Source organism: Equus przewalskii, chromosome 1 (genome assembly GCF_037783145.1).
Source record: "Equus przewalskii isolate Varuska chromosome 1, EquPr2, whole genome shotgun sequence".
NCBI lineage: Eukaryota > Metazoa > Chordata > Mammalia > Perissodactyla > Equidae > Equus > Equus przewalskii.
The window spans coordinates 89,097,893-89,125,603 of NC_091831.1; the positions used below are offsets into that span (position 1 = coordinate 89,097,893).

Here is a 27,711-nt window from a genome sequence, read left to right on the forward strand (position 1 = left end):
CTCCCCCGGACCCCCTCTCGCCACCTGCGCGCCCCTCCTCTCTGCAGCGCTTTCTCCCCCGGGCCCCCTCCCTAGCGCCCTCCGCTCACCGGCGCGCGCCCCTCCTCACTGGGCCTGCGTCTCTGGCCCCGGGGCTGCGCGCGCTCGTTGCCTAGCGACTGGACGCGGCCCACGAGTCGGGGGCGGGCACGCGCCTCAACGCAGGCGCAGTCGGGGAGAAGGGGCTCGGTGCTCGGCTGGGCTGCGGCTGCAGAGGCGGTTTCGGACGTTGGCCCTCGCGGACCGTGCGGGGCGCGGGCGACGCTCCCGAGTCTAGCGGGGTCAGTTCAGCGCCGGCGGCTCCGCGGGTGCGCCCTCGGCTCCTCCTCCTCCGCTGCCTCCTCCTCCGCTGCCTCCTCCTCCGCTGCCTTCTCCTCCGCTGCTGCCTCCGCCTCCGCCGCCGCCTCCTCGAGGGTGCGTGGCGCCGCGCCTGGTTGAGGGCGGGACAACCCTCGGGGACCCGGGATAGAAAAAGGAACCCTACCGCCCCGAGTCGAGGGTTGCCAGATAAATACGGGACGCCCAGTTAAACTTGAATCCTTGTGCTTTATAGTATGAGTATAGTATAATACAAATCATTCGTTGTTTATCTGAAATTCGAGCTTAACTGAGCATCTTGTATTTTTATTTGCTAAATCTGGCAGCCCTACCCAGATCCTCTCCTTTGCCACTCGGCTGGCCAGCTTTCTCCCAGGCACCGGCCAGGGACCTCTATTTCTCTTGACAACTTCTCCAGGGTTGTTTCTCTGGGAAGAGGCTCCCTGATGTTTAGCTAAGATGCCTGTTGGTGTGTGTGACAAGCACCATTCCTTACAACAATCTTGCAAGGTGAGTGTTATTGCCATTTCATGGACAGGAAACACGCCAGGTGAGGTAAAGAGCCTCGCCGGGGTCCTGCTGAGAGTGGCATGCAGCGCCCATGGATCTGAGATGGGCCCTGGATGGGGCCCTAGTCCTGGGCCAGAGGCTTCCCGCTTCCTCCGTATTACCCGTTGCTCTGTATTATCTTTGTGGAGTAGCTGCAGGAGGCCGTTGCCTTTTTATGTCACTCCCCTTTAGATGACATTGAGGTGTCAGCGGAGTTATTTTTGTCTTTATAGTATATCCCGGTGAAGAAGTACAGTGAGGATGCTGCGTTGCAAACTCAGTTGTAGAATTCTTTCCACCGTGTAGTGAGGACACCAAGGCCGACCTGATAGGGAATTAGGTTCATTTGCTCCACTGTTCAATTTTTAGATGTTTAGTTTTTATGACTACATTTGTGTATACACACAGACACATTCCTTTTGCCGCAGCTGTTGCTAGCACAGAAGGTGGCATCCATATACAATTTCTGCACCTGGCTTTTTCCACATCATGCTGTATCCTAGAGACCACCCCCTGTTTTAGAGATCCTCCTCGTTCTGGTTTACACTTGCCCAATAATCCATTGTGTTGCTGTATCTCGTCAGTCCCCTAATGATGAGCATTTGGATGGGCTTCCATTTTGGTTTTTCTAAATAATGGTGCAAAATAACCGTTTGCGTATATCATTTTATATTTTTTCAAGATAGGACCCCAGAAATGAGATTGATGGGTCAAAGAGTAAGTACATATGTAATTTTCTAGATATTGCCAAATTTCCCTCCAAAGGAGTTATACCATCTTGTACTGTCGCTACCGTTGTATGAGAGAGACCCCATTGTATTGGGGTCCACGGATGAACCTCAGGAGGTCATTGTTGCTGAAATTTTGTGCAGCATGTTAGGTCCGTTTGTCCAGGGACGGGTGTAGACATGCTGGCATTCTATCCCCTGTAATTGCTCATGCCTGACATACAGAAGCACTGAGTGTGATCTGTTAAATAATGATTGTGTTTTGTTAGATTCTCAGAGGAGTCCGGATTCCATAGAGTCATCTGAGGGTGGTCACTTCTTTCAAAGCACCTGAGATGGAGTGCTTGCTACGTTTCTTTCTTCTTTTTTAAAAAAATCTGGCCTAAGATTATTCTTGAGCATCTTCATAACTGAACAGACTGGGACATTCCTGGGAGAGGGGAGAAGCTCATTCCCTTGCCACCACAAAGAGCCAGCTGTGTCAGCCTTATGACGAAAACACTCCTCCAGGGGCTGGAGGAGCTGGTCTCTGGAAGGACAGACACGTGCATACAGGCAGTCCTCAGGCAGTGTGACAAGTGCTGTGTGAACTGCCTGGGGAAGGAGGAACTTTCTGTGTCGTCTGAGAAAGCTTGGGGAATGAGAGATCTGCATCTTGCAGGTGGGGAGATATTTCCCGAGCCGAGCCGAGAGGTTGGGTGGGGTCTTCGTGTGGCAAGTGTGGCGATCGACAAGTGTGAAATGTGAGCAGCCAATGGCAGGATGTTCTGTGTAGTTAGAGGCCTGGATGTTGGAGGCAGAAGAGATGCCCCGAGGTGAGACGGAGTGTGAGGAGCCTCATGTGCTGTTCTCGGAAGCTTGAATTTTTTTATTCTTCGGCCTTGGAGATTCAAGGCCTTTTTTTTTTTTTTGAGGTGGACCTTTGTGATGCTTTCTAAAATGACTCTCCTGGCTTGGGAGCAGCATCTTAGTAGTCATTAAGGTAACCACCCTGGAATCAAGAGTTGGGTGTGACTCCTGCCTCCGCCAGGTGCCACTGTGTGGTCCTGGACTGTCCCCTTATGCTCTTCGTGCTGGGCCTCCTCAGCTGACAGTGGGGATAATGACGCCCACCTCTCAGATGTGTTGTGAGGATTGAGAGAGAAGTGTTGTTTGGCACGTGGTCATCTTGCAGTCAACAATGGCAGTTGCCCTTTCCTCACTCCTGGACTGGAGGGGCCTTCAAGATTTTGAAACTATTTTGGTTGGAGTGGCTTCTGTGGAGCCTTTTTAGAAACTGTTAGAAGTTTCCTGGGGCCAGCGTGCTTGTGCCGTCCCTGATGGGAGGTGCCCGTGGCTGGTGACAGGATGTAACACTTTTTGGCCTCCCCGGACCGTACTTTTATTGTGCCTTAATTGAAAATTTCCTGCATTAATGCAAAGATGCTTATCTTTAGAAGTGAGGAGTCCGAGATGGAGTCAATGTATCTTCAGAAGCACCTTGGGGCGTGTCTAACTCAAGGTCTTGCAGAGGTGGCGAGAGTCCGCCCCGTGGACCCAATAGAGTATTTAGCGTTGTGGATCTACAAGTATAAGGAGAACGTGACCATGGAGCAGCTGGTAAGCGTGGGTCTTCTTTCAGAAAGTTAGAAGAGTACAATAATTGGTCCAGTTTGTCTGCTTTTTAAAAAGTTCAATATTATTTCTTTCTGTTATAAAAATAGTATGTTTATTATACTAAAACTTGAACATGAAAAAGTAGAAGAAGAAAACAATACCCAAAGAAGACCTCTATTTAGATTTTTAGGTGTTTTCTTCTAGTCTTTTTATCTGTACATTTGTCTGTAGATATTTTTATATAATTGTGATCATATTCAATGGATAATTTTAATTTTGTGTTTCTTGTTCGAATAAAACACACATTTCCCCAAATCATTATATAGTTTCCAAGTGGATAGACTATAATTTACTTAGCCCTTTCCCTATTGTTGGTAATTAAGATGCTTTCAAAATTGTTTTGTCTCTAATTAGTCATGTGATATTGTTTCTAAACAATCCTAGAGACAACAGGAAATGGCTGACTTGGCACGAGAGAGACAGCACGCCCTGATGGAGCAGGAAATGATGGAGAGGCTTAGAGCAGAGGAGCTCCTGTTTCAGCAGGTGAGATGAGTAAGAGAGTTCAGCGGTGACTGGAATTAGCATCATCAACCTCTGTGTGATGCAACCCAAGAGCTGAAAAACTCCCCATCTTGGGTTACTTGGCTGTAGCTTTCTTAGGTTTTCCTCTTCACATTTGTGTCCGTCTTCGCTGGAGAAGCAGCAGCAGTGAGGTAGGAGGAAAACCCAGGGAGTGTGCCTTCCTCTGAGCTGAGGGGGAGAGCCTCTCAGTGAGACCTGAGTGATGAGCCCAGCCTGTCGCTGGTTGGGTGAGGACAGGACTGCACAGGGCCCCTTCAAGGCCACTGGCGACCATGGCTGGTGTGGGTGGGGTGGGGCAGAGCAGGGGAGATGGGGAGTGTAGGTGATGCTTTCAAGGAAGTTTTCAGGGAGCGAGTTTTTTTTTTCTTTAAGAAACACAGTGGAAGTGGGGGAGAGTAGTCGATGCTAAGAAATAGAGGGAGATGATTTTTAAAGTCAACTTTCCACAGAGACAAAGGGAAATTGAGTCTGGAACATAGGTTAGGAAGGTCAAAGGTCACTTCTTTGATTCAAGGAAAGAGGAGAGGCTAGGGTAGGTACGTGTAGGTGTATAGGTTTTGTGGCACACAGTTGAAAGCAGTTTCTGCGTGACTTGTTTCTTCTTTATGAAGTGGGGACCATGATTGTCTTCCAAGAATGAGGTGGTGGGCTGGCAGGTGTGGGGAGGGTGGTGAAGGTGTGAAGTGGTGGCTTCCGACCGTGGCAGAGAGAACTGGCCAGGGAAACTTCGAATTTCTTAGTAGCACTGAGTACCTGGTGTGGCTGGAGACCCAGCATTTAAAATGTTGCTGTTTGGTTGGGCTTTGTTGATTACGTGATTTTTCTCCACTTAAGCCTAGATATCTGAGCGCAGATGTGGAAGAGGCAGACCTTTGACGGCAGTAGGTTTGGGGTAGCAGCACTGGGGAGGCGAATGTGTTGGTAAGAGAGTGCTTGAAGGGATACGGCATGGAGTATAAACAAGATGGGGGACGTTCCAGAGTGGCTTCTGGACTCGGTTAATTTATGGAGAGCGTCTGAACTAAATTTCAGTCACCCCTCTAGTTCTACCATATAGTACTTAACTCTAGAGTCTCAACTCGAGTCTACATATTTAAAACGGGAAAGAAGCCTGTTATTGGGGTGTGTGGATAAAAAGGAAAATACAGACATGGCAAATAGCATCTCTGCCCAATCTCCCATCCTTGATTCTGGGGTAGAACATTCTAGGCGCCTTAGATGGATGTGCTGTTGAAAACTTGACTGCTTCTGAGTCTTCCTTGTTGAGTCATTTGGCTTATTCTTCTGGGAAGTTGCAGAGTGCTGAGTTCGATGTCAAATGATCATCCAAATGGGCAAGTGTCTGCCAGGGTGGTCCCAGCTCTGAGTGAAGAGCTGCCCTTCCTCTTACAGCTCCTGTAGCTGGTATCTGTCCCCTGTCTATCAGAATAAGAACTTTTCAGCAATTCTCCTTCCCCAAGATGATGGCGTCACAAATGTGGAGATGCTGAACTGTCTTTGGCTCGTCCATTGTACCTTACTTAGATAAAATCTGACAATACTGGAAATCAAACATCTCTCCAGCTGTGTCATGTAGACCGTATGAAGCAATCCACTGTGCATCAGACCCTAAGTATTGCATTGGGAGTGGAAGATACAGTAATATTCTGCAGAGATTTTATGGCCAGTAAAGAAGTGGCTTGGGGGGCAGAAATAGATGAGAGAAGGGACACGTGGAGAGGTAGACCAACAGAGAAGAGCTTAAGAGAGAGAGAGGGTGAGATGAAGAGCAACCGAGAGGCCTTTCCGTGCCCCTCGAGTCAAGTGAGCTGGAGGGTCAGACACTGCTCGCCTCCCTGGTGGTTGCCGGAGCAGGTGTCCTTGAGGTCGGGACTGCTGACTTGAAATTCCTTGAGACTTCAGGTGCCCTCTAGCCAGCCCAGGTCCTTGTGGACAGGGAAGCATTTTTACTGCCATTTTCTACTTGAGCTTATTTTTGAAGAAAAAGCTTTTTTGTTTTGTATTTGTTTGAATATCTTTCAAATGGTTTTACTCATGTGTGGAGAAAGGAATTGGGTTTTGAAAATTTCCTGAAAATGTTAAGAAACTGAGTATGTTGACCAGCGTGGTTGATATTTAGCGACTGTTCTTTCATTATTGTTGAGACATTAGAGTTGTTTCACTTCCTCTGCCAACGTCTGAAAGTCGGTTGAAGGATGTGTTCCTGTGTTTCAGCTACCTGCCCCATCGCTCTTATCTTGCTGAGAATTATACAGGAATACCAAGAAATTACCTTTAACAACTCTTTAAGACTAAATATTAATCACTGTTTATTATCTCTTTATATGTAAAAATGTATTATTTTAAAAATGCATTTTAAAAAATGTAGTTTTAAGATGCTCTTAATGGAGTGAGCTCGTTAGCCTGTTTATGGAATGGAGCTGGACTGATGGTGAGAAAGTATTTTCTAGCTCAGGCTGGCAAACTCTCTCTGGAGAGGTAGATGGTTTATGATTTGCAGGCCAAGAGGTGAAACTGAGGATCTTATGTAGGTATTATGGTTTATTATGTAGATATAGCAAGAGAGAAAACAAATTTCCACAAATGTCTTATTGATGAAATAAAAAAAGGTAATAACATGTGAATACGATTTTTTTAAATACAGGCTTATTAATGAGGAAATAAATTCTAGGGTTTTTTTTTTTTTTTTTTTAAAGATTTTATGTTTCCTTTTTCTCTCAAAGTGCCCTGGTACATAGTTGTGTATTTTTAGTTGTGGGTCCTTCTAGTTGTGGCATGTGGGATGCCACCTCAACATGGCTTGACGAGCAGTGCCACGTCCATGCCCAGGATTCAAACAGGCGAAACCCTGGGCTGCCGAAGCAGAGTGCACAAACTTAACCACTTGGCCACGGGTCCGGCCCCTGGGGTTTTTTTTTTTTTTTAAGTGAAATTTCTTTCTTTCTTTCTTTCTTTTTTCTTTTTTTTTTAATTAATGTTATGATAGATTACAACCTTGTGAGGTTTCAGTTGTACATTATTGTTAGTCATGCTGTGGGTACACTACTTCCCCCTTTGTGCCCTCTCCCCACCCCCCCTTTTCCCTGGTAACCACCGATCAGATCTCCTTGTCAATATATTAACTTCCACCTATGAGTGGAGTCATATAGAGTTCGTCTTTCTCTGACTGGCTTATTTCACTTAACATAATACCCTCGAGGTCCATCCACGTTGCTGCGAATGGGCCAGTTTTGTCTTTTTTATGGCTGAGTAGTATTCCATTGTGTATATATACCATATCTTCTTTATCCAATCATCAGTTTCTGGGCATGTAGGTTGGTTCCACATCTTGGCTATTGTAAATAATGCTGCGATGAACATAGGGGTGCAAGGGACTCTTGGGATTTCTGATTTCAGGTTCTTAGGATAGATACCCAGTAATGGGATGGCTGGGTCATAGGGTATTTCTATTTTTAACTTTTTGAGAAATCTCCATACTGTTTTCCATAGTGGCTGTACCAGTTTGCATTCCCACCAACAGTGTATGAGGGTTCCTTTTTCTCCACAACCTCTCCAACATTTGTCGCTCTTGGTTTTGGATGTTTTTGCCAATCTAACGGGTGTAAGGTGATATCTTAGTGTAGTTTTGATTTGCATTTCCCTGATGATTAGCGATGATGAACATCTTTTCATGTGTCTATTGGCCATATTTAAATCTTCTTTTGAGAAATGTCTGTTCATGTCCTCTGCCCATTTTTTGATCGGGTTGTTTGTTTTTTTGTTGTTAAGCAGTGTGAGTTCTTTGTATATTATGGAGATTAACCCCTTGTCGGATAAGTGGCTTGTAAATGTTTTTTCCCAATTAGTGAGCTGTTTTTTTGTTTCAATCCTGTTTTCCCTTGCCTTGAAGAAGCTCTTTAGTCTGATGAAGTCCCATTTGTTTATTCTTTCTATTGTTTCCCTCAACTGAGGAGTTATAGTGTCGGAAAAGATTCTTTTGAAACTGATGTCAAAGAGTGTACTGCCTATATTCTCTTCCAAAAGACTTATTGTCTCAGGCCTAATCTTTAGGTCTTTGATCCATTTTGAGTTTATTTTGGTGTGTGGTGAAAAAGAATGGTCAATTTTCAATCTTTTGCATGTGGCTGTCCAGTTTTCCCAGCACCATTTGTTGAAGAGACTTTCTTTTCTCCATTGTAGGCCCTCTGCTCCCTTGTCAAAGATTAGCTGTCCATAGATGTGTGGTTTTATCTCTGGGCTTTCAATTCTGTTCCATTGATCTGTGGACCTGTTTTTGTACCAGTACCATGCTGTTTTGATCACTGTAGCTTTGTAGTATGTTTTGAAATCGGGGATTGTGATTCCGCCGGCTTTGTTTTTCTTGCTCAGGATTGCTTTAGCAATTCGGGGTCTTTTGTTGCCCCATATGAATTTTAGGATTCTTTGTTCAATTTCTGTGAAGAATGTTCTTGGGATTCTGATTGGGAGTGCATTGAATCTGTGGATTGCTTTAGGTAGTATGGACATTTTAACTATGTTTATTCTTCCAATCCATGTGCATGGAATGTCTTTCCATCTCTTTATGTCATCGTCAATTTCTTTCAAGAAAGTCTTGTAGTTTTCATTGTATAGATCCTTCACTTCCTTGGTTAAGTTTATCCCAAGGTATTTTATTCTTTTCGTTGTGATTGTGAATGGGATTGAGTTCTTGAGTTCTTTTTCTGTTAGTTCATTGTTAGTGTATAGAAATGCTACTGATTTATGTATGTTGATTTTATACCCTGCTACTTTGCTGTAGTTGTTGATTATTTCTAATAGTTTTTCTATGGATTCTTTGGGGTTTTCTATATATAAGATCATGTCGTCTGCAAACAGCGAGAGTTTTACTTCTTCATTACCTATTTGGATTCCTTTTATTTCTTTTTCCTGCCGAATTGCTCTGGCCAACACCTCCAGTACTATGTTGAATAGGAGTGGTGAAAGTGGGCACCCTTGTCTTGTTCCTGTCCTCAGAGGGATGGCTTTCAGTTTTTGTCCGTTGAGTATGATGTTGGCTGTGGGTCTGTCATATATGGCCTTTATTATGTTGAGGTACTTTCCTTCTATACCCATTTTATTGAGGGTTTTTATCATAAATGGGTGTTGGATCTTGTCAAATGCTTTCTCTGCATCTATTGAGATGATCATGTGGTTTTTGTTTTTCATTTTGTTGATGTAGTGTATCACGTTGATTGACTTGCGGATGTTGAACCATCCCTGTGTCCCTGGTATAAAGCCCACTTGATCATGGTGTATAATCTTTTTGATGTATTGCTGTATTCGGTTTGCCAGAATTTTGTTGAGGATTTTTGTATCTATGTTCATCAGTGATATTGGCCTGTAGTTCTCCTTCTTTGTGTTGTCCTTGTCAGGTTTGGGGATCAGAGTGATGTTGGCTTCATAGAATGTGTTAGGGAGTACTCCATCTTCCTCAATTTTCTGGAATAGTTTGAGAAGAATAGGTATTAAGTCTTCTTTGAATGTTTGGTAGAATTCTCCAGAGAAGCCGTCTGGTCCTGGACTCTTATTTTTGGGGAGGTTTTTGATTACCATTTCCATTTCCTTACTTCTGATTGGCCTATTCCGATTCTCTATTTCTTCCTGATTCAGTTTGGGGAGGTTGTAGGAGTCTAGGAAGTTGTCCATTTCTTCCAGGTTGTTCAATTTGTTGGCATATAGTTTTTCATAGTATTCTCTTATGATGCCTTGTATTTCATTGGTATCTGTTGTGATTTCTCCTCTCTCATTCCTAATTTTATTTATTTGAGATTTCTCTCTTCTTTTCTTGGTGAGTCTGGCTAAAGGTTTGTCGATTTTGTTAATTTTTTCGAAGAACCAACTCTTTGTTTCATTGATCCTTTCTACTGTCTTTTTTGTTTCAATATCATTTATTTCTGCTCTTATTTTTATTATTTCCCTCCTTCTACTGACTCTGGGCTTTGTTTGTTCTTCTTTTTCTAGTTCTGTTAGGTGTCGTTTCAGGTTGCTTATGTGAGCTTTTTCTTGTTTAGTGAGGTGAGCCTGTATTGCGATGAATTTCCCTCTTAGGACTGCTTTTGCTGCATCCCAAATGATTTGGTATGTCATGTTCTCATTTTCATTTGTCTCCAGATAATATTTGATTTCTTCTTTAATTTCTTCAATGATCCATTGTTTGTTCAGAAGCGTGTTTAGTCTCCACATTTTTGCACCTTTCTCTGCTTTTTTCTTGTAGTTGATTTCTAGTTTCATAGCATTATGATCAGAAAAAATGCTTGATATTATTTCAACTCTCTTGTATTTATTGATGTTTGCTTTGTTTCCCAAAATATGGTCAATCCTTGAGAATGTTCCATGTGCACTTGAGAAGAATGTGTAACCTGCTGTTTTTGGATGAAGTGTTCTATATATATCTATTAAGTCCATCTGGTCTAATTTTTCATTTAATTCTATTATTTCCTTGTTGATTTTCTGTCTGGATGTTCTGTCCATTGGTGTTAATGGTGTGTTGAGGTCCCCTACTATTATTGTATTGTTGTTGATGTCTTCTTTTAGTTCTGTTAAGAGTTGCTTTACAAATTTTGGTGCTCACATGTTGGGTGCATATATATTTATAAGTGTTATATCTTCTTGGTGGAGAGTCCCTTTTATCATTATATACTGTCCTTCTTTGTCTTTCTTTATCTATTTTGCTTTGAAGTCTACCTTGTCTGATATTAGTATAGCGACATCTGCTTTCTTTTGTTCATTATTAGCTTGGAGTATTGTTCTCCATCCCTTCACTCTGAGTCTGTGTTTGTCTTTGGGGCTGAGGTGTGTTTCCTGGAGGTGGCATATTGTTGGGTCTTGTTCTTTGATCCATCCTGCCACTCTGTGTCTTTTGATTGGGGAGTTCAATCCATTTACATTTAGAGTGATTATTGAGATGTGGGGGCCTACCACTACCATTTTATGTCTTGTTTTCCGGTTTTCTTCAATTTCCTTTGTTTCTCGTCCCATGGTTTAATCTGTTCTGATGTAGAGCTGCTACTCTCTGTTCTTGTCCTTCTACTTATCTCCTCTGCTCTTGGTTTTGTAGCCCCTTTCCTTTTTTGGATTTTTCAGGAATGAGGGTTTTCCTGAGGATTTCCTGAAGAGGAGGTTTTGTGGCAATGAACTCCCTTAATTTTTGTTTATCTGGGAAAGTTTTTATTTCTCCATCGTATTTGAAGGATATTTTCACTGGGTAGAGAATTCTCGGCTGCAGGTTTTTGTCCTTCATATTTTTGAATATATCATTCCACTCTCTTCTAGCCTGTAAAGTTTCTGCTGAGAAATCTGCTGATAGCCTGATGGGGGTTCCTTTGTAGGTTAGTTTCTTTTGCCTGGCTGTCCTTAGTATTTTCTCCTTGTCGTTGACTTTTGCTAGCTTCACTACTATATGCCGTGGGGTTGGTCTTCTTGCATTGATAAAGTTTGGAGATCTATTGGCTTCTGTCACCTGAAGATCCATCTCTCTCACCAGATTTGGGAAGTTCTCAGCCATTATTTCTTTGAAGAGGCTTTCTGCCCCTTTCTCCTTCTCTTCTCCCTCTGGTATACCTATAATCCTTACGTTGCATCTCCTAATTGTGTCTGATAGTTCTCGGAGAGGTTCTTCATTCCTTTTTAGTCTTACTTCTCTCTCCTCCTCTGCCTGCAGCATTTCTATATTCCCATCTTCCAAATTGCTAATTCTTTCCTCCATATTATCGGCCCTACTGTTCAGTGCATCTAGATTTTTCTTAATCTCCTCTATTGTGTTCTTCATTTCCAGTATTTCTGTTTGGTTCTTCTTTATTGTATCAAACTCTTTTGTGACATAGCTCCTGAACTCGTTGAGTTGTCTATCTGAATTCTCTCTTAACTCATTGAGTATTTTAACGATGGCTGTTTTGAAGTCATCGTCATTTAGGTTATATAATTCATTTTCTTTGGGATTGTTTTCTGTGTATTTGTTATTTTCCTTCTGTTCTGGAGATTTAATGTATTTTTTCATATTGCTTAATGTTGTAGATTTATGCCTCTGCATAGAGATAGAGTTTAGTTGCTCCTTCCGCTTGTTTCTGCTGCTGTGGTGGGGGAGCAGCTGTTTATACTGCACCAACCAGGAACCCTATCCACAGTTGCTAACTGGGCCTGGGCCCCTCCTCGTAGTCACAGTGGTCCTTTGGATTCCCTCTTCTGCCATGGGGGCCGTCACGGGGGGGCTTCAGGCTGCTGGTGCCTACTGTTGCAGCCCACCTAGACGTGCTCCCTCCTTGGGGTCTGCAACGGTGTTATGGGCTTTTCCAGCGGCTAGGGGTAGGATCACTTATATTTGCCGCTCTGTCACTGTCAGCACCTACAAAATCTCACTTGTCCACTATGGGTCGCAGCAGAGCTATGGGCATCTTCTACAGTCTGTGGTTAGCTCACCTAACTATGCTACTTTTGTCCCGGGGTCTTCCAGCCTTGTGGCTGCCGGATGGGTGCTCTCTACTAGTGCTGTGCAGAGGCTTTCGCTGAGGCTGCTGTGAGCCTGTAGGGTTTCCCCCTAGGCTACGGAGCCGGGTCGCTGGAACTCCAGCCAGCCCCAGTCCTGTTCCCCAGGAACTCGGGGAGCCCTTTGCCCTGTCTGGGGGATAGCCGGAGATCCTGATTTCAGTGGTAGCTGGTCAGCTGCTGCCCTGCCTGATATTCTCCTCTCCGGGACCCTCCCAGTGTTGTGGATGCTGGGTGTGGCCCCTCCGCTAATGGCAGACAGAGAGTTTTGTCTGCTGCCCGGGCGGAACTCTGGAGCTTCCCCCCTGGGCTGCGGAGCTGGCCTCTGGAGCTCCACCCTGCCCCAGTCCTCTCCGAGATCTCCGGCAATCCCTTGCCCCACAGGGCGGGCAACGGCAGCTGGGGTTCGCCGCGCCCTCTGGGATTCTCTCCGGGACTTTCGCGGAGTTGTGAATGCTGGGCGTGGCCCTCTGCTAATGGCAGACAGAGAGTTTTGTCTGCTGCCCAGGCGGAACTCTGGAGCTTCCCCCCTGGGCTGTGGAGCTGGCCTCTGGAGCTTCACCCAGCCCCAGTCCTCTCCAAGATCTCCGGCAATCCCTTGCCCCACAGTGCAGGCAGTGGCAGCCGGGGGCCCACCGTACCCTCTGTGATTCTCTCTGGGACCCTCCGGGCACCGTGGACACCAGGCAGGATCTCCCCGCCAATGGCGACACGAGACTCTCCCTGTGGGCTCAGGTGTGTAACTCTAGAGTTTCCCTCTGCATTTAGGAGTAATTGCAGGGGGTTTAGGTAGGGTTCTGGTCACCTGTTTCCACCGTCGCTCCTCTGGTGTGTGCTTGCTCCTGCCCTAGGTGTGTGTTGATCTTCTGGGGGCATCCGCTGGAAGAAAGCCGCTTGCAGGTACTAGGCTGTTCGGTCGGGCTCGGAGAGTTTTCACCTATCTCCACCTCCTCCAGGAGGGAAGTCCGTCTGCCTTCCAATGTATAGTCGTGTGGGTCTCTCAGACGTCCTGAGATGCTATCTGGATATCCTTTGTTAAGCAATGAGTGTCCAAATAATTGTAGACTCGAAGGGGGAGAGACAAAGAGGACTACTCATGGCGCCATCTTGGATCTTCCCTCTTTCTTTTTTCTTTTTTAATGCTTTTTGGTGAGGAAGATTGTCTCTGAGCTAACACCTGTTGCCAGTCCTCCTGTTTTTCCTCCCCAAAGCCCCAGTACATATTTGTGCATCCTCGTTAAGTGCTTCTAGCTCTTCTGTGTGGCACGCCACCACAGCGAGGCCCTATGGCTGGTGTGTAGGTCTGCGTCCAGGATCCAAACTGGTGAACCCAGGCCGCGGATGTGGAGTGCTAAAACTTAACCACTGTGCCACCTGGCGGACCCCAAATTCTAGTTTTAAAGATAACATTTCATTTAGTTGGAGTTCAAAGTTAATGTTCTTTATCATCACTATTAATTGAAAATGTTTATCTGTTAGTGCTGATCTGTAATGAGATTTTACGTACTTCATCTTTGAAAATATCTTTTTACACAGATAGGTCCTGCCAAAGATTGATACCAGTCCATGTGCATATGATTTCACTTGAGCATATTCATCTTTTGGAAGGCATCTTCAGAATTCTGTTAGACTTTTCTCTTGATGTGTGCCTTTTAGGGTGTCATTACCTTGTAGATAATCACTTCCAAAAGAGAGTTGGTGAATGCTTCTCAATTACACAGTTAAATGGGTTTTGAAATATGGAAATTTCCTCTGCTCTTACAGCAAGGCCTAAAAACATTCAATACAATAGATTGAACAATAGTTTGAGCTTTGAAAATACATCCACTGCCACTTTGTGTGGGATGGACATCTAGTTTCATGTTTCAGTTTTTTGATGGCACTGGAAGTGTACAGTGCAGCTTGACATTTTGATTCAAACAACCTGAATTGTTGTCGAAATAACTTTTTTGCAGTTTAAGTTTTACATGTAAGTGCTGTTTTGCCTAATGATTTTAGGGTGTATTGATTAAAAAACATTATTAAGTCTGCAGCAACAGCTAATTTCCAAAGCCATTTATGTTGGATAATAGTGGTCGAGAATGGTTCTTCTCATTTAGAAAAGTTTCAGTCTTGGCTCTGAGCTCAAAAATTCACAATAAAACATGACCGTTACCACTGTGAAGCCGTGGAACTGCTGTGTGGTAGGGCAAGTCAGGATATATGTTCAGCTTCTGTTTCTGACAGAAATCCACAGAACTGATAAGTTCCTGAGAGTGTATGAGGGACGCTGTTGACACCACTGGCTCGATAACACGTGATAACTTCAAATATTTTCTGCACAGTAGCTGCTATTGAATAATACAATGAATACTTGTAGCCTTTATACACTGTATTTTCTCAAGCTTTGTAAATTTGTCCAACTAAACTGTCCTTTTTCTGTTGCACACGTTTTTATCGCCGTTGGCTGTAGCACATCTCAGCAGGGTTCACTTCTGGTTGTGCTGAGTTAATGTTTCTCAACTTCTTCGAAAATACTCTTCCCTATATTTATCCCATGAAGACTATTCATAGGAGCTGATTTTTCACTCACTTCAAACTCAGTATCGACTCCTTGCGTAAATGACAACAACTGAGCAGACTTGGGAGCTTTGCCTGCCCATCGAGAGTCGGGGAAAACTACTCAAAATCATTTGCCTCTTTTCAGTTGACTATCGATGTCGCTCCCAGTATCATCAACTATGTGAGCAACTGTTCTTGCCAAAAGGCTAATAATCTTAAACTGGTTTATTTTTTCCTGGACACTGAAATCAAACATATTTCAGTTAAATCACCATTGATAAGTGTATTTCCTTGCTTGGCTGAAAATGGGCCACTTGGAAACTTAATTACATTGTAGCCTCATTTTCGTTTTTAATTTTTGTGAAGAAATTCTGCTCTGATGAAGTAAGTCTGTTTTAAGTTTTCTAAAATCTTTGACCTTTGGTTTCGTGTGAGTTAAGAGTGTTGTGATGAATGCTTAATCTGGTGATGTTGATATTCATTGCATTCTTTTAGTACAGTGTCATCGCATGATAAATGATTAATTTGATAATAAAGTAATGCATACTCCAAAAGGACAATATTCAAAATCCACTTCTTTTCTCGTTTTGACATGATGAGTATGAACTGATGAAAAACTGTTGCAGTATGGTGATCCCAGGGCTCCTAATGCTGTTGAGTGACAGTGGCGTCACTGTCATCTGTGGTGAGATGAGAGCACCGCCTGTGGTCTCCGTTGCAGCTGTGCTATTGTGGGAAATCAGTCATAGACAACAAGGAAGGGACTGAGCGTGGCAATGTTTCCATAAAACTTTTGTTTATAGACATTGAGATTTGAATTTCATATGATTTTCATGTGTCATGAAATATCATTATTCTTTTGATATTTGTCAGGCATTAAAAAATGTATAAAAACCGTTTTTAGCTCGTGAGCTGTACGCAAACAGAAGTTGGGTCAGATTTGGCCCACAGAATTTAGTTTGCTGGCCTCTGTTCTAGCGTGGCATATATGTTGAGTTGGGACCAAATATGTTGTTGATTGTCTATAGTTTCAGATAATATACTTAAGATTTTCTCATCTACTGTTCTACAACCAAGGTTTGCCTATTTGAAGACCTATCTATGCTTAAAGAGATCGTATCTGAAAAAATTAAGGCAATCTCATTTACAGCTTCAAGACAAACAGAGAAAATAACTTGATTTTATAAACGGTGCTTTTCTAAAATTAGCGATTAAGGAAGTTTCCTTTTTTATTTGGACTTCAGGAAATATTTGTAAAACCTAAAGTATTGGGTGTTAGTGCCCATTTATTTGTGTAAGTTTCTGAAACTTAGGTGGGCATAGGCTTAATTGTCCTGGGACATTTCAGAGTGATAGAGTTAACTCCTTGCCGTTGAGCTGACTCTAATATGGCTTATTTCTTTCTGAATGTTCAGCAACAGCTGGCATTCCAGCTGGAGTTGGAAATGCAGGAAAAAGAGAGACAGAGAACAGAGGAACTGCAGAGAGCTCAAGAACAATTGGAAAAGGTAATTTGAAGTTTTTTAAATGTCTGTTTTATTTAAAACCTCTTAGAATCCTCGAACTGTTTCTTCTGGCTGTTGTCACGTGCGATTCATAGTCTGAAGACCTGCCACGCATTAGCTGTGTGACTTAACCAAGTCTTCAAACCTTTCTAGTCTCAGTTTACCTTTTTGAAAATAGGGATAACAGTGTCATATTATTAGCAACATCTCACTGGGTTGTAAGGATCAGGTAAGATCGTGTATGTGAAACTGCTTTGTGAGCAGTCGAGTTCTCGAATAGTAACATTGTCAACATTTTAGTCAAGAGATAGTTGTTCCTAATTAAGGTAGCTGATGTTGAAGGTTAAGTTTTTTATTATATTGGGAGTATTCTGATCTCTGAGACAGCAGTATGTCTTTTTTCTTTATGTTAGATGTATTATCAACAATAATTTACATTTTACACACGTTTTTGTATGTATTTTCATGTCTTTCATTAAATAAATTATTTGGTAACTTATATCGAAAAAGTCCATCTCCATTGACTGTGTCTGTGTACTTCATGTCAAGCCTCTAGTCTGACCAGTGTTTCCTTGTATCCAGAAATTTGCTTCATGTAGACTAAACTTTTGAGTGACTGACTTATACTGTTTACCTGGATGTTACAGGTTGTGTGCTTGGAGCTGGTATCTATCACTCAAATGTTACTCCCCCATTTATTCCATAGTTAAAATTTAAAACAGAAGCAGGTTTCACAGAATGTGCTTACTAATAGCTTAGAAGAGAGCTTCATTATTTAAAGCAATTAAACAAATTTGGAAGGGTGAATTGAATAAAAAAGATGAGATTGTTTTTTCTTTTTTTTTAATTGATATAATGTTGGTTTATCACATCATATAAATTTCGGGTGTACATCATTATCTTTCAATTTCTGCGTAGACTACATCATGTTCACCACCCAAAGACTAATTACCATCCGTCACCACACACATGTGCCCAGTCACCGCTTTCCTCCTCCTCCTGCCCCTTCCCCTTTGTAACCAGCAATCTAATCTCTGTCTCTATGAGTTTGTTTGTTGTTGTTTTTATCTTCTATTTATAAGTGAGATCATGCAGTATTTGACTTTCTCTCTCTGACTTATTTCACTCAGCATGACACCCTCAAGGTCCATCCATGTTGTCACAAATGGCAGGATTTCATCTTTCTTATGGCTGAGTAATATTCCATCGTGTATAAATACCACATCTTCTTTATCCATTCGTCCCTTGATGGGCACCTAGGTTGCTTCCAAATCTTGGCTAGTGTGTATAATGCTGCCATGAACCTAGGGCTGCATGTATCTCTATGTCTTTGTGTCTTCTTGCTCTTTGGATAAATACCCAGCAGTGGAATAGCTGGATCATATGGGAGATCTATTCTTAATTTTCTGAGGATGCTCCATATTGCTTTCCATAGTGGCTGCACCAGTTTGTGTAAACTGGTGGGAGGGTTCCCCCAAGCAGTGTACGAGGGTTCCCTTCTCTCCACATCCTCTCCAACACTTGTTTCCTGTCTCATTAATAATAGCCCTTCTGACGGGCATGAGGTGATAGCTCTTTGTAGTTCTGATTTGCATTTCTCTGATAATTAGTGATGTTGAACATCAAAAAGATGAGATTTTAAAAGGATAAAGCCAAAGCCCTGTACATAGTGTTACTGACATCATCTCAGAGTGCAGTCAGATGCATGGATATACATGTGCATGCACACACACATATAAATGCATACCCCCTTTCTCTTCAGTTAATATTCAGAATCTAAAATGAAAGAAGAAAACCCAGAATGCATTAAGAAGACAGTGTCTAAATGATACGAGAATTGAAAGTATTTTTTATCAAGATGCCCTGAGAGCTCTGTTTGACTGCTAGAAAGTCTGTGGTTTGTAGGAGGAGTTGGACTCTGTTTCATGGCTTCAGAGGGTCACACCCATGTTGTTCACTATCTGCAGGATCAGCGGACTGTGGGACCAAAGCCACAATAACTTAGTCATCTGTATTCCTCCTGGCTTATCACGCCTCACCTCTCCTGCAGAGGACCCATGACCCATGCCTCTCACGTTGCACAGAGGCGAGGCCATTCGTCTCCTTCCACCCTGACCTTCTTGTGGCTGCAGAGACACGACTTAAACTATCATTTGTGAAGGGAAGTTTATTGGAAGGATCCTGGGTTTGAGAAACTAAACCGTGAAGGACTCTGGTACAGTCGGGCCTTCCAGACCTTTGGGAGCAAGAGAATCCAGTGCCACCAGGGCTGTCACCTCTGCTCTTCTCTGGCCGTTAGTTCCAGTCTCTCACTATGACCCAGTTTGCTGCACGTGGCTGAGGAACGCGGTTCCCACTGCAGCCACGTGGTGGTGAGAGAAGACATTCTCAGGAGAATGGAATGGTCTTGAGAAACAGTGCCATGTGTGTCCCGTGTAATCGGGGTGACCATATTCATCTATGTCCCCTGTAATTACCGCAGCCCTGTATATGGTCACGAGCAGCCAGATGAATCAGCTCATGGTCAGCTAGGTGCCCCGCTGCCTTACAATGAGGAGAGAGAGGCCATGGCAAGGTGTGGCTTGGTTAGAAGAATGATTTCACACTCAGAACGAGGCCGCCCGTGTGCTCAGAGGTCTCGAGGGCACTGCTCAGGTCCTAGAGAGACGGTTCACCCATCGGATAGGGACTTGGGCCAGATTCATTCTTTCAGAAATATTTTCTTCTTTCTTATTATGTGTAAAATTCTACTTAACTGCGGGTTCTCTTTAAACTCTCTTATTTTAAGAATTTACTAAAATTTTTGGTCACTTTTCACGTTTGCTAATAATTTGGCTTCAGGTTTAATGTTTCAGCCCCTTTCATTTTTTTAAAAAGTTGTATGTAATTATAAGCAAAGCACAGCCATCTGCTGTTGGTATAAAGTATTAAGTGAGACTGGTCTGCAGTTGTGTATTGAGTGTATTTGGATCACTGCTTAAGAGGACAACGTTTTTGCTGTTAAATGGATCCTAGCATTGTGTGAAAAGAGAAATGCTTGAAAATTAAACATAGAATCAAGATTAAAAGAGTATTCCAAGTGTTTTTCTTCATTTTTATGTATTACAGGAGGCGAGACTGGATATGGACAGTATGGCTAAGAGCGAAGATACTTCACATTCAGAGGTGAGAAGGAGAAGTTATTCTGTGTTATGTGGAAGGAGTGAGTGTCCTGGAATGTCAAGGTTAATTCTGATATGTTAATAGCTAAATTGTTAGTAAGAAGATTATCGAAGCTGATAGTCCAAGTATGTATGCTAGTAATGACAATTCACAAATATGATGCACTTTAAAGGAAAATCTCAAAATGGATAAAAATTGGACATTCAGTTTGCCCTTGTCTTTTCAAAAACTAGAATATTGTGAGATATTGACCACACGATTACTTACAGTGGTATATTGTAAATTTTTGAATGTACTTTTTTAATAAGTCTTAGTGTTTATTTCTAGAATTCTTTGGTCATTAATGAGTATTGGTTCATTCCATTAATTAACAGTGTTGAATTTTGATGTTATAATTCAGAAATTTCTTATCAAAATGGAAAGAAAACTAATATATTATCTTTGAAGTCATTTAAAAGTAAAACTGGCTTTACGACTGTAGGACGCAGCAGCAGACTCAGGCAAGACGCTCGCTGAAATCAGTGATCGATACGGCGCGCCCAACCTGAGCAGAGTGGAGGAGCTCGATGAGCCGATGCTGTCCGACGTGAGTGTCTTTGGGAAAGTGGTGAAAGACCAGTTTGTCATGTTGGAAACCCTAGCGCGGATGAGCTGGGGTTTGGTTGACAACTGGGCCTTTTGCTTCAAAGAAAGAAAACCAGCTCCTGGGTGCGGACTGGATCCCTCAGTGACCTCCTGCCCTTTGGTGCACGTGTGCTGCTGGCCCCGGGTGAGGGTGGGTGCCTGTCTGGCCCCGTACAAATGCGCAGAGCGGATGGGAAGTAGCTGGGAGCTGATGTTGAGATAGCAGCCTGCCCTCCTGTGCAGAGGGTGATCCATATACATTGAAGTTAGGCTTTGAAAATTTCAAAATGTCTTCAAAACATATATTTGAAATCATTTGGCAAAATATATAATCTTTAAATTAAGTTTTTGGGGCCAACATTTTGGTTCTCAGAAGTGAACCCTGGAAAAATAAATATCCCAGTGGAAGTGTCTGCTTTGACAGGATGTAAGTCCATTTGTTTGTTTCATAAACACACAGTGTTTTGTATGTGCCAGGTACGGTGCCCAGTCCTGTTGTGAATAAAACAGTTTTTGACCTTGTCTAGGGGAGAAACAGACAATTGGACAAGCAGTTATTAGTCACTGATAGAGTGACAGGTAACTTAGTGTGCAAACCGGCATCCTTTGAAGTGAGAGAGGAGCTACTGATGGTTGAGGCAGGTCAGCAGGTGTGGACTGGGGCTGTCTGCAGGTGGTACGTTTACTCGCCTTGTGCACTGACCAGGTGGGACAGCACCCAGCTGAGGACCCTGGTCAGGGCAGGCATCACCCTCAGTGATGGGGTGAGGAGAACGTGTGAAGACCCAGCGGGAGGAGAACATATCTGGAGAGTGTGAGGCCAGGAGGAACTAGAGGGGAGGCGGGAGAGAGAGGGGGGCTGGCTCACGACAGGGCTTGTGATTTGTGCTCAGATGTCCAGTTTGTGCCTCAAGGCAGTGGAGGCCGATGTGATGAGAACGGCCACCTGGCTACAGCGAGTGAAGAGAATGGGTAATAGCTTTGAGGAGACCTGTTAGCAGGCCATCATAGTAATCTAGAGAGAGATGACACTGGTGGCCTGAAGCAGTAAATGGTGTTTTTAAGAGCTGTTTGGAAAGTGGAACTGGAAAGACTTGGTGCTCATCATAATCAGTCAGTGGGTAAATTTTTATTAAGTGTCTGCTGTGTTTTGGTGCTATGCAGGGAGCTGGAAAGTTCCAGTGAACAAAACAGAGTGGTTCCTGCCCTTTGGGGGCCGTGGAACCAATGGACCAGAGCAGGGAAACCTGACCAAGCCTGGACGAGTCTTCTGGAGGAAATGAGTTTTAAGGAATCAGCCTGAGATAAACCCAGCGGATGGAGAAAGCAAGATGCTTTGGAGGATGTGAAATGGTCGAGTATTCTGGTAGGTTGTGTGGAGCTGGGAGAATGGTGTGATTTGAAGCTGGCGAGGGGTTAGAGGCCAGATCACCCTGGGCTCTGTATGCCGTGTCAGGGATTTTGGACTTTGGTGGGAGTCATTGGAAGGGTTGTGTAAGGGTTAGACGTGTGTTTTTAGAAGGTGGAGAGAGGATTTGCATAGACAGGAGTGGAAACAGAAGACCACTTGGGAGGTTCTTACAGTCATCCCGATGCAAGATGACCAGCCCACGGACCAGGGTGCAGACAGCAGAGCTGGGGACAGTGGAGTGGATTCCATATTGGCTGGGAGGATAAGGGGGAGAAAGAAGTCGGGATGATGCCCTGATTTCTGCCTTGGACAACTGGACTCTTTACCATTTTTTGAGCTTTATCATTTGTTGAACATAGGAAGAGGAAGTTGGTTTTGTGAAAATGATGGCCTCAGTTGAGCCCATGTTGAGTTTCAGGTGACTCTGAGATATGCAGGTGAAAATGGCTGAAGACCAGTGACTGTATCATACAGGTCTGGAAGGCAGGAGAGAGCTCCCAGCAGGATATGGGAATGCAGCATTCGCCGGCATCTGTACTAAGTGAAGCTAGGAGAGTGAGTGGGTACCTGGGAGAGCTTGCAGAATGTGAAGGAGCGGGCTCAGGGTGAAACCATTAGAAATTCCAACATTTAAGGGGTGGGCACAGGAAGACGACCCTTGCAAGAAAGACAAGGATGACAATAAGAGTATAGCAAGGGAAGTAGAAGAAAGGATGGGTTAATAAATACGTTGAGAACACAATGGTTATTATATTGAATTTGGATTTTATTTGAAATAATTTGAAACTATCAAAAAGTTTTATATACATAGTCAGATAGAAATTACCTAAACTCTATTTTCTTTGGCTTGTTGTATTAAAGCATATTTACTTTTTATTTTGCTTTTAGGTTGCATTAAACATTGACCAAGATTTGTAGGATCAACCAACTTAAGAGCAATAAATTGTTCTGCCTGTTTCGAGTTTCAAAATACACGGTTCCCGGTTGTATTTTTTTCTTCCAAAGTTGAACTCCTCTTTTTTTTCCTTTAAAGACAGCTTCATAAATGGGATTCAAGGGTGGCCTAAAATTAGCTTAAAATATTGTTTTGGGTTCCCCAAGGCAACTGGTTATTCATGTGATTCTATTGAGAGAGCAGGAAAGGGAGGGTTTCCCAAAGTAACCCAAAGGGGCAAATGGGAGATGAGCTGAAAAGCACGTGTATCTACATGAGAAAGAGGCTACCCGAGGTGAAGGTCACTGGTCCTTGAGGAGTGGAAGAGGCTGCCGCTGTGTTGGCTCAGGCATTTTCAACATGGCTTAGACGTGGCGTTTCCTCCTGGGAGAGAACTCAAAGGTCTCCCGTTTGCTGGGAAGTGCTTATAGTCCATGCCTGTGATGGGACTGGGGTGGGGAAGGATACAGAGCTCCTGGGTACGGAGAAGCATCATTTCTTCCGGAACAACCAAGGGGCAGAAGTACTGGGCTGCCGTTGGAGGGAAGAGCTCCCTGGAAGTAAGCTGGGCACATGTTGCCTTGAGTAGGCGCTGTGTCGTCTGTGGACCCTGACTGTGTGTTTGGCGTCGTGGAAGTTTCCGGTCTATCTTTTGAGTTTTAGGGAGAGGTTGGCTTCCTTTATAAAATTCTTCCAAGTCTCAGTCTGTGTTATGAGTCCTTTCTGTTCCTGAAGGAAGGGTCTAGGCAGAGAAACGTAAATGCCGGGAAGAGGCTCCTTGTAAAAAAGAAAGTTCTGGTTTGGTTATAATGTACCTTTCTGTGGCCATGAGAACACAACAGCCTAGTTACTTAAATGGAAAGAGAAAAAGGGGAAAAAAATGCGAAAGATACTGGTTTCATTAAAAAGCAGTGTTATCTTGTCACATCAGCATCGTGTGCATTTTTGGGTAAGAAGTCCTAGGTGCCCTGGAGACGTGACGTGTGTTAGTCAGGCTGCCAGGCCCTGGGCGCCCAGCATGGGTGACCTGCATTCACTCACCCAGGCACGAGTGTCCCTCCGGGCCTCAGTCTCAGTCTGTGCGGTGCCATCACAGAGGGCTGGGGCAGAAGGGCAGGCCCAGAGGGCAGGGTGAGGCGCTATGGTCCTGGGGCAGGGGGTAGTCCTGTTTGAAGAGCTCCCATCAGAGCTGGGCATGGGAGGGAAGAGGTAGAATGGGGTGAAAAAGGAGAGGAAACAGGATCAGCCTCTGGGGAGAGAGCCTCACGAAGACTCAGCAGGTGATCAGGGTGCAGGCGGGTGGGCTGGTACAGGGGCGCGGCTCCTGTCCCCACAGGGAGGCGACTCGCAGGTGGAGCAGGTGCCCATGGCCCGCGGGGCCTGGGGCGAGGCTGTAGTCTGCGGGCCCACAGCCACACCGAGTCTGTGCTTAGGCCTTAGAGCTTCTTGCCAGTGGCGGCCAGCCTTCTCTTAGGCCCAGCCAGTGACTGGGTGGGGATGTCCCCTGTTCTGGCGGACTTTCTGCTGCTAGATGACATCCTGGGCTTGGCTGAAGTATTCTCGATTTTCTCGCTGACCTGGTCTCTTGGTAAGCAGGGGTAACAGAAGAGGAGGAGGAAATGGGAGAAAGAAGAGAGAAAGATAAAGGGTCCAAACATGTCACTAGACTAGATTTTCTCACTGCAAAAGGCGAGATATACGTACGTGAAAGATAAACACGTGGATGAGGAGAACAGATCAGTGGTTCCAGAGGGGAAGGGGCTGGGGGAGGGCAAAGGGGCACGTGTGGTCGGTGACAGATGGAAACCAGACTGTTGGTGGTGAACACAATGCAGTCTATGCGGAAGCTGAAATATAAATGTACACGTGAAATTTGCACAATGTTTTAAACCAGTGTGACCTCAACAAAGTAATTGTTAAAAAAAGGTGAGATAGACCATCAGAATACAGGTGCAGTAAATGCACATTTGGCTGGATCTCAAATGACCGAGCATTAATCTTAACTATTCAGCCAAAGTCAAGGCTGAAGTTCTATGCTACCTTCTGAGATACAGCAGTAAAAACACCACGACACTTTGATTAAAATTTTGGTAGTTCAGTGTTATAGGGCTGGAGCTATAATTTCTCAACGTTTTTCACTGCTGTCACTTTTGTGTTCACTGTGCGCACATTTGTGATACTATGTAAATGTTTATTTTCAGCTAAAATGGAGGAAGAAGATATTGTTGACTACCTTATTTTTCTCTAATATGTTTTTTTATTTAGATTCTATATTCTTTGTGTTTAATATTTTGGAGTACCTAATTTTTCTCAAATCCCCTTTTCTTTTCTATAGATGATGTATTCTTTATTTTGTTTGTGTTGAAGCTGACTTGTCCTGGATATAGCCACACATGATTTTTTGGGGGTAACAGCTTTATTGAGAGAGAATGGACATGACTAAACCATTCACCCATTTAAAGTTTACAGTTCATTGGTTTTTAGTACATTCAGAGAGTTGTGCAACCGTCACCACAATCAGTTTTAGAACATTTTCATCACCCCAAGAAGAAACTGCGCCCTTTAGCTGTCACCCCCAACCCCAACCCTCTCTCTTCCTAAACCTAGGCAACCACTGATCTAGTTTCTCTGTAGCACACCAGCAGGCACGATGTCTGGCCCACCACTAGTAGAGTTAAGGTTAACCATTGGGTTAAGGTGATGATGGTTGATGTCTTCTAAGATTCTGGCCCCTCTTGCAACTACAAAATAATTTGCTGGTTTTACAGTATGACCGTCCAATTCTAATTGTTTTAATACCAGTTGCTGATTCTTACCCACATTAAAATTTGCGTTGGAGTTTGTGAAATGCATTTTAAGTCTGTATTCCTTTTACTTTTGTGTCTAACATTCCTCTGAAAAGCTTTTCATCATCATTGGGAATTGTTGGATCACCCCAAAATATAATTCCTCCTGAAAAAACAAGATGAGTGTTTAATTCTTTTCCCTCAATGATCAATTTTAAAAGTAAGGAGTTTCAGGGGCTGGCCCCGTGGCCGAGTGGTTAAGTTCGCGCGCTCCGCTGCAGGTGGCCCAGTGTTTCGTTAGTTCGAATCCTGGGCGCGGACATGGCACTGCTCATCAGACCACGCTGAGGCAGCGTCCCACATGCCACAACTAGAAGAACCCACAACGAAGAATATACAACTATGTACCGGGGGGCTTTGGGGAGAAAAAGGAAAAAAATAAAATCTTTAAAAAAAAAAAAAAAAAGTAAGGCGTTTCAAAAGTAGCTGTGAACAGTGGCGATTGTTTTTCTGGCTCTCTTTCAATTGATTGTCATTATGGACTCATGGTATTTCATTGTTAAGTGTTTTTCAGTCCGTTACAATTGTTTCTTTTTTATTGTCATAACTTTGGTGAGTGGCAGCTCCTTTATTTCTTATGTCAGTGTTACTGTCAATATTCATGACCCTGAATAATTGATGTTATTCTCTCATCTACAGATGAAGAAACTGAGGCTCAGGGAGAATTGGCCTCTTTTCATACAGTTGGTGGGGCTGCATACCAGCCTAGCAGCAGACCTGCCTGGGAGGGAGCCTTTGCTGAGCCCCGAAGGCAGTATTTTCTTCCCCTTCACTATACTGACTCTGGATAGGGACAAGAAAATTGAAAGCAAAAATTTAAAGAAAGATCTGAAACAGTTATATTTGTATAGATCAATGCTCAAAGAGTATTAGACTTTTAAAGTATTTGTGTATTTTATTTTTTATTGTGGTAAAATACACATAACATAAAATTTACCATTTTAACCATTTTGAAGTGTACAATTCAGTGTCATTAGGCACAGACATGATGTTGTGCAACCATCACTGCTATTTACTTCCAGAACTCGTTTCTCGCCCCAAATGGAAATTTCATATCCTTTAAGCAGTCACTCCCCACTTTCCCCTCCTCCCAGCCCCTGGGAACCACTGATCAGATCTCTGTCTATGAATTTGCCTGTTCTGGAAATTTCAGATAAATGGAATCATAATATATGGCCCGGCTTCTCTCACTTGCCATAATGCTTTCAGAGTTCATCTAAGTTGTCGCATGTGTCCGTGCTTCAGTCCTGTTTTGTTGCTGAATGTTATTTCACTGTTCTGATATACCACATTCGTCCATCAGTTCATGGGCCCTTGAGTTGTTTCCACCCTTTGGCTACTATGGATAATGCTGCTGTGAACACGAGTGTACAAAGTTTTATGTGGGCATATGTTTTCAGTTCTTTTGGGTGTATGCCCAGGACTGGGTCACATGGTAATTCTGTGTTGAGCTTTTGAGGAACCACCAAGCTGTTTTCCACGGCTCCTCCACCATCTTACATTCCTACCAACAAGATATGAGTGCTCCAGTTTCTCCACATCCTCATCCACACTTGATATTTTCCATTTTCTTTTTTTCGTATATATGTGGCTATCCTAATGGGTGTGAAGTAGTATGTCCTTGTGGTTTGATTTGCATTTCCTAATGACTAATGACATTAGGCATCTTTTCATGTGCCTGTTGGCCATTTGTGTTTCTTTAGAGAAATGTCCGTTCAAGTCCTTTGCCTATTTTTAAACTTGGTTGTTTGTCTTTTTTGTTGTTTAGTTGTAAGAATTCTTTATATTTTGAATACTGGGCCCTTACCATTCACATGATTTGAAAATATTTTCTCCCATTCTGTGATCTATTTCACTCTCTTGATGGTGTCTTTTGATCCCAAGTGTTTTTCATTTTGATGAAGACCAGTTTCTCTATTTTTTTCTTTTGTTGCTTGTACTTTTGCTGTCATATCTAAGAAATTATTGCCAAACCCAAGGTCATAAATATTTACACTTACGGTTTCCTGTACGAGTTTTATAGTTTTAGCTCTTATTTAGGTCTTTGATCCATTTAGAGTTAATTTTTATATGTGATTTGAGGTAAGGGTCCAACTTTGTCCTTTGCATGTGCCTGTCCGGCTATCCCTGCACTGTTTGTGGGAGAGTCTGCTCTTTCTCCGTTGAGTGGCCCTGGCGCTGTGTTGAAGACCGGTTAACCGTAGACGTATAGGTTTATTTCTGAACTCTCGGTTCTGTTCAGTTGGTCTGTGTTACTATCCTTCTGCCAGTACCACACTGTTTTGACTGCTGCAGCTTTGCAGTAAATTCTGAAATTGGGAAGTGTGAGTCGTCTGACTTTGTTGTTCTTTTACAGTGTCATTTTGACTCTTAG

General features: G+C 43.4%; 1 protein-coding gene across 6 annotated transcripts; it reads left to right on the forward strand.

The window, feature by feature from the left end:
- The first annotated feature begins 118 nt into the window (after window positions 1-118).
- On the forward strand, window positions 119-22,527 carry DYDC1 (DPY30 domain containing 1). Of its 6 annotated transcripts, none has more exons than XR_011539343.1 (8): window positions 167-320; window positions 3,071-3,233; window positions 3,675-3,776; window positions 16,271-16,363; window positions 19,469-19,525; window positions 20,004-20,108; window positions 21,311-21,512; window positions 22,446-22,527. XR_011539343.1 is itself a non-coding variant. In XM_070616915.1 (7 exons), the coding sequence occupies exons 2-7, from the start codon at window positions 3,087-3,089 to the stop codon at window positions 22,473-22,475; spliced, it is 534 nt and encodes a 177-aa protein (XP_070473016.1). In that variant the 5' UTR covers window positions 119-320; window positions 3,071-3,086; the 3' UTR covers window positions 22,476-22,527. The 6 variants fall into 6 exon arrangements, 3 of the variants coding, with proteins under 3 accessions (XP_070473016.1, XP_070472991.1, XP_070473000.1); XR_011539341.1 differs by having other exon boundaries at window positions 174-453; XR_011539342.1 differs by having other exon boundaries at window positions 207-453; window positions 3,074-3,233.
- Window positions 22,528-27,711: the final 5,184 nt, after the last annotated feature.

Excerpts from the sequence above, each read along its gene's own strand:
- DYDC1 (XM_070616915.1), top strand. The coding sequence starts at position 3,087 with ATGGAGTCAATGTATCTTCAGAAGCACCTTGGGGCGTGTCTAACTCAA. Across the intron at positions 3,777-16,270 it reads AGGAGCTCCTGTTTCAGCAG|CAACAGCTGGCATTCCAGCT; the intron begins GTGAGATGAGTA and ends CTGAATGTTCAG. Across the intron at positions 20,109-22,445 it reads ATGAGCCGATGCTGTCCGAC|GTTGCATTAAACATTGACCA; the intron begins GTGAGTGTCTTT and ends TTTTGCTTTTAG.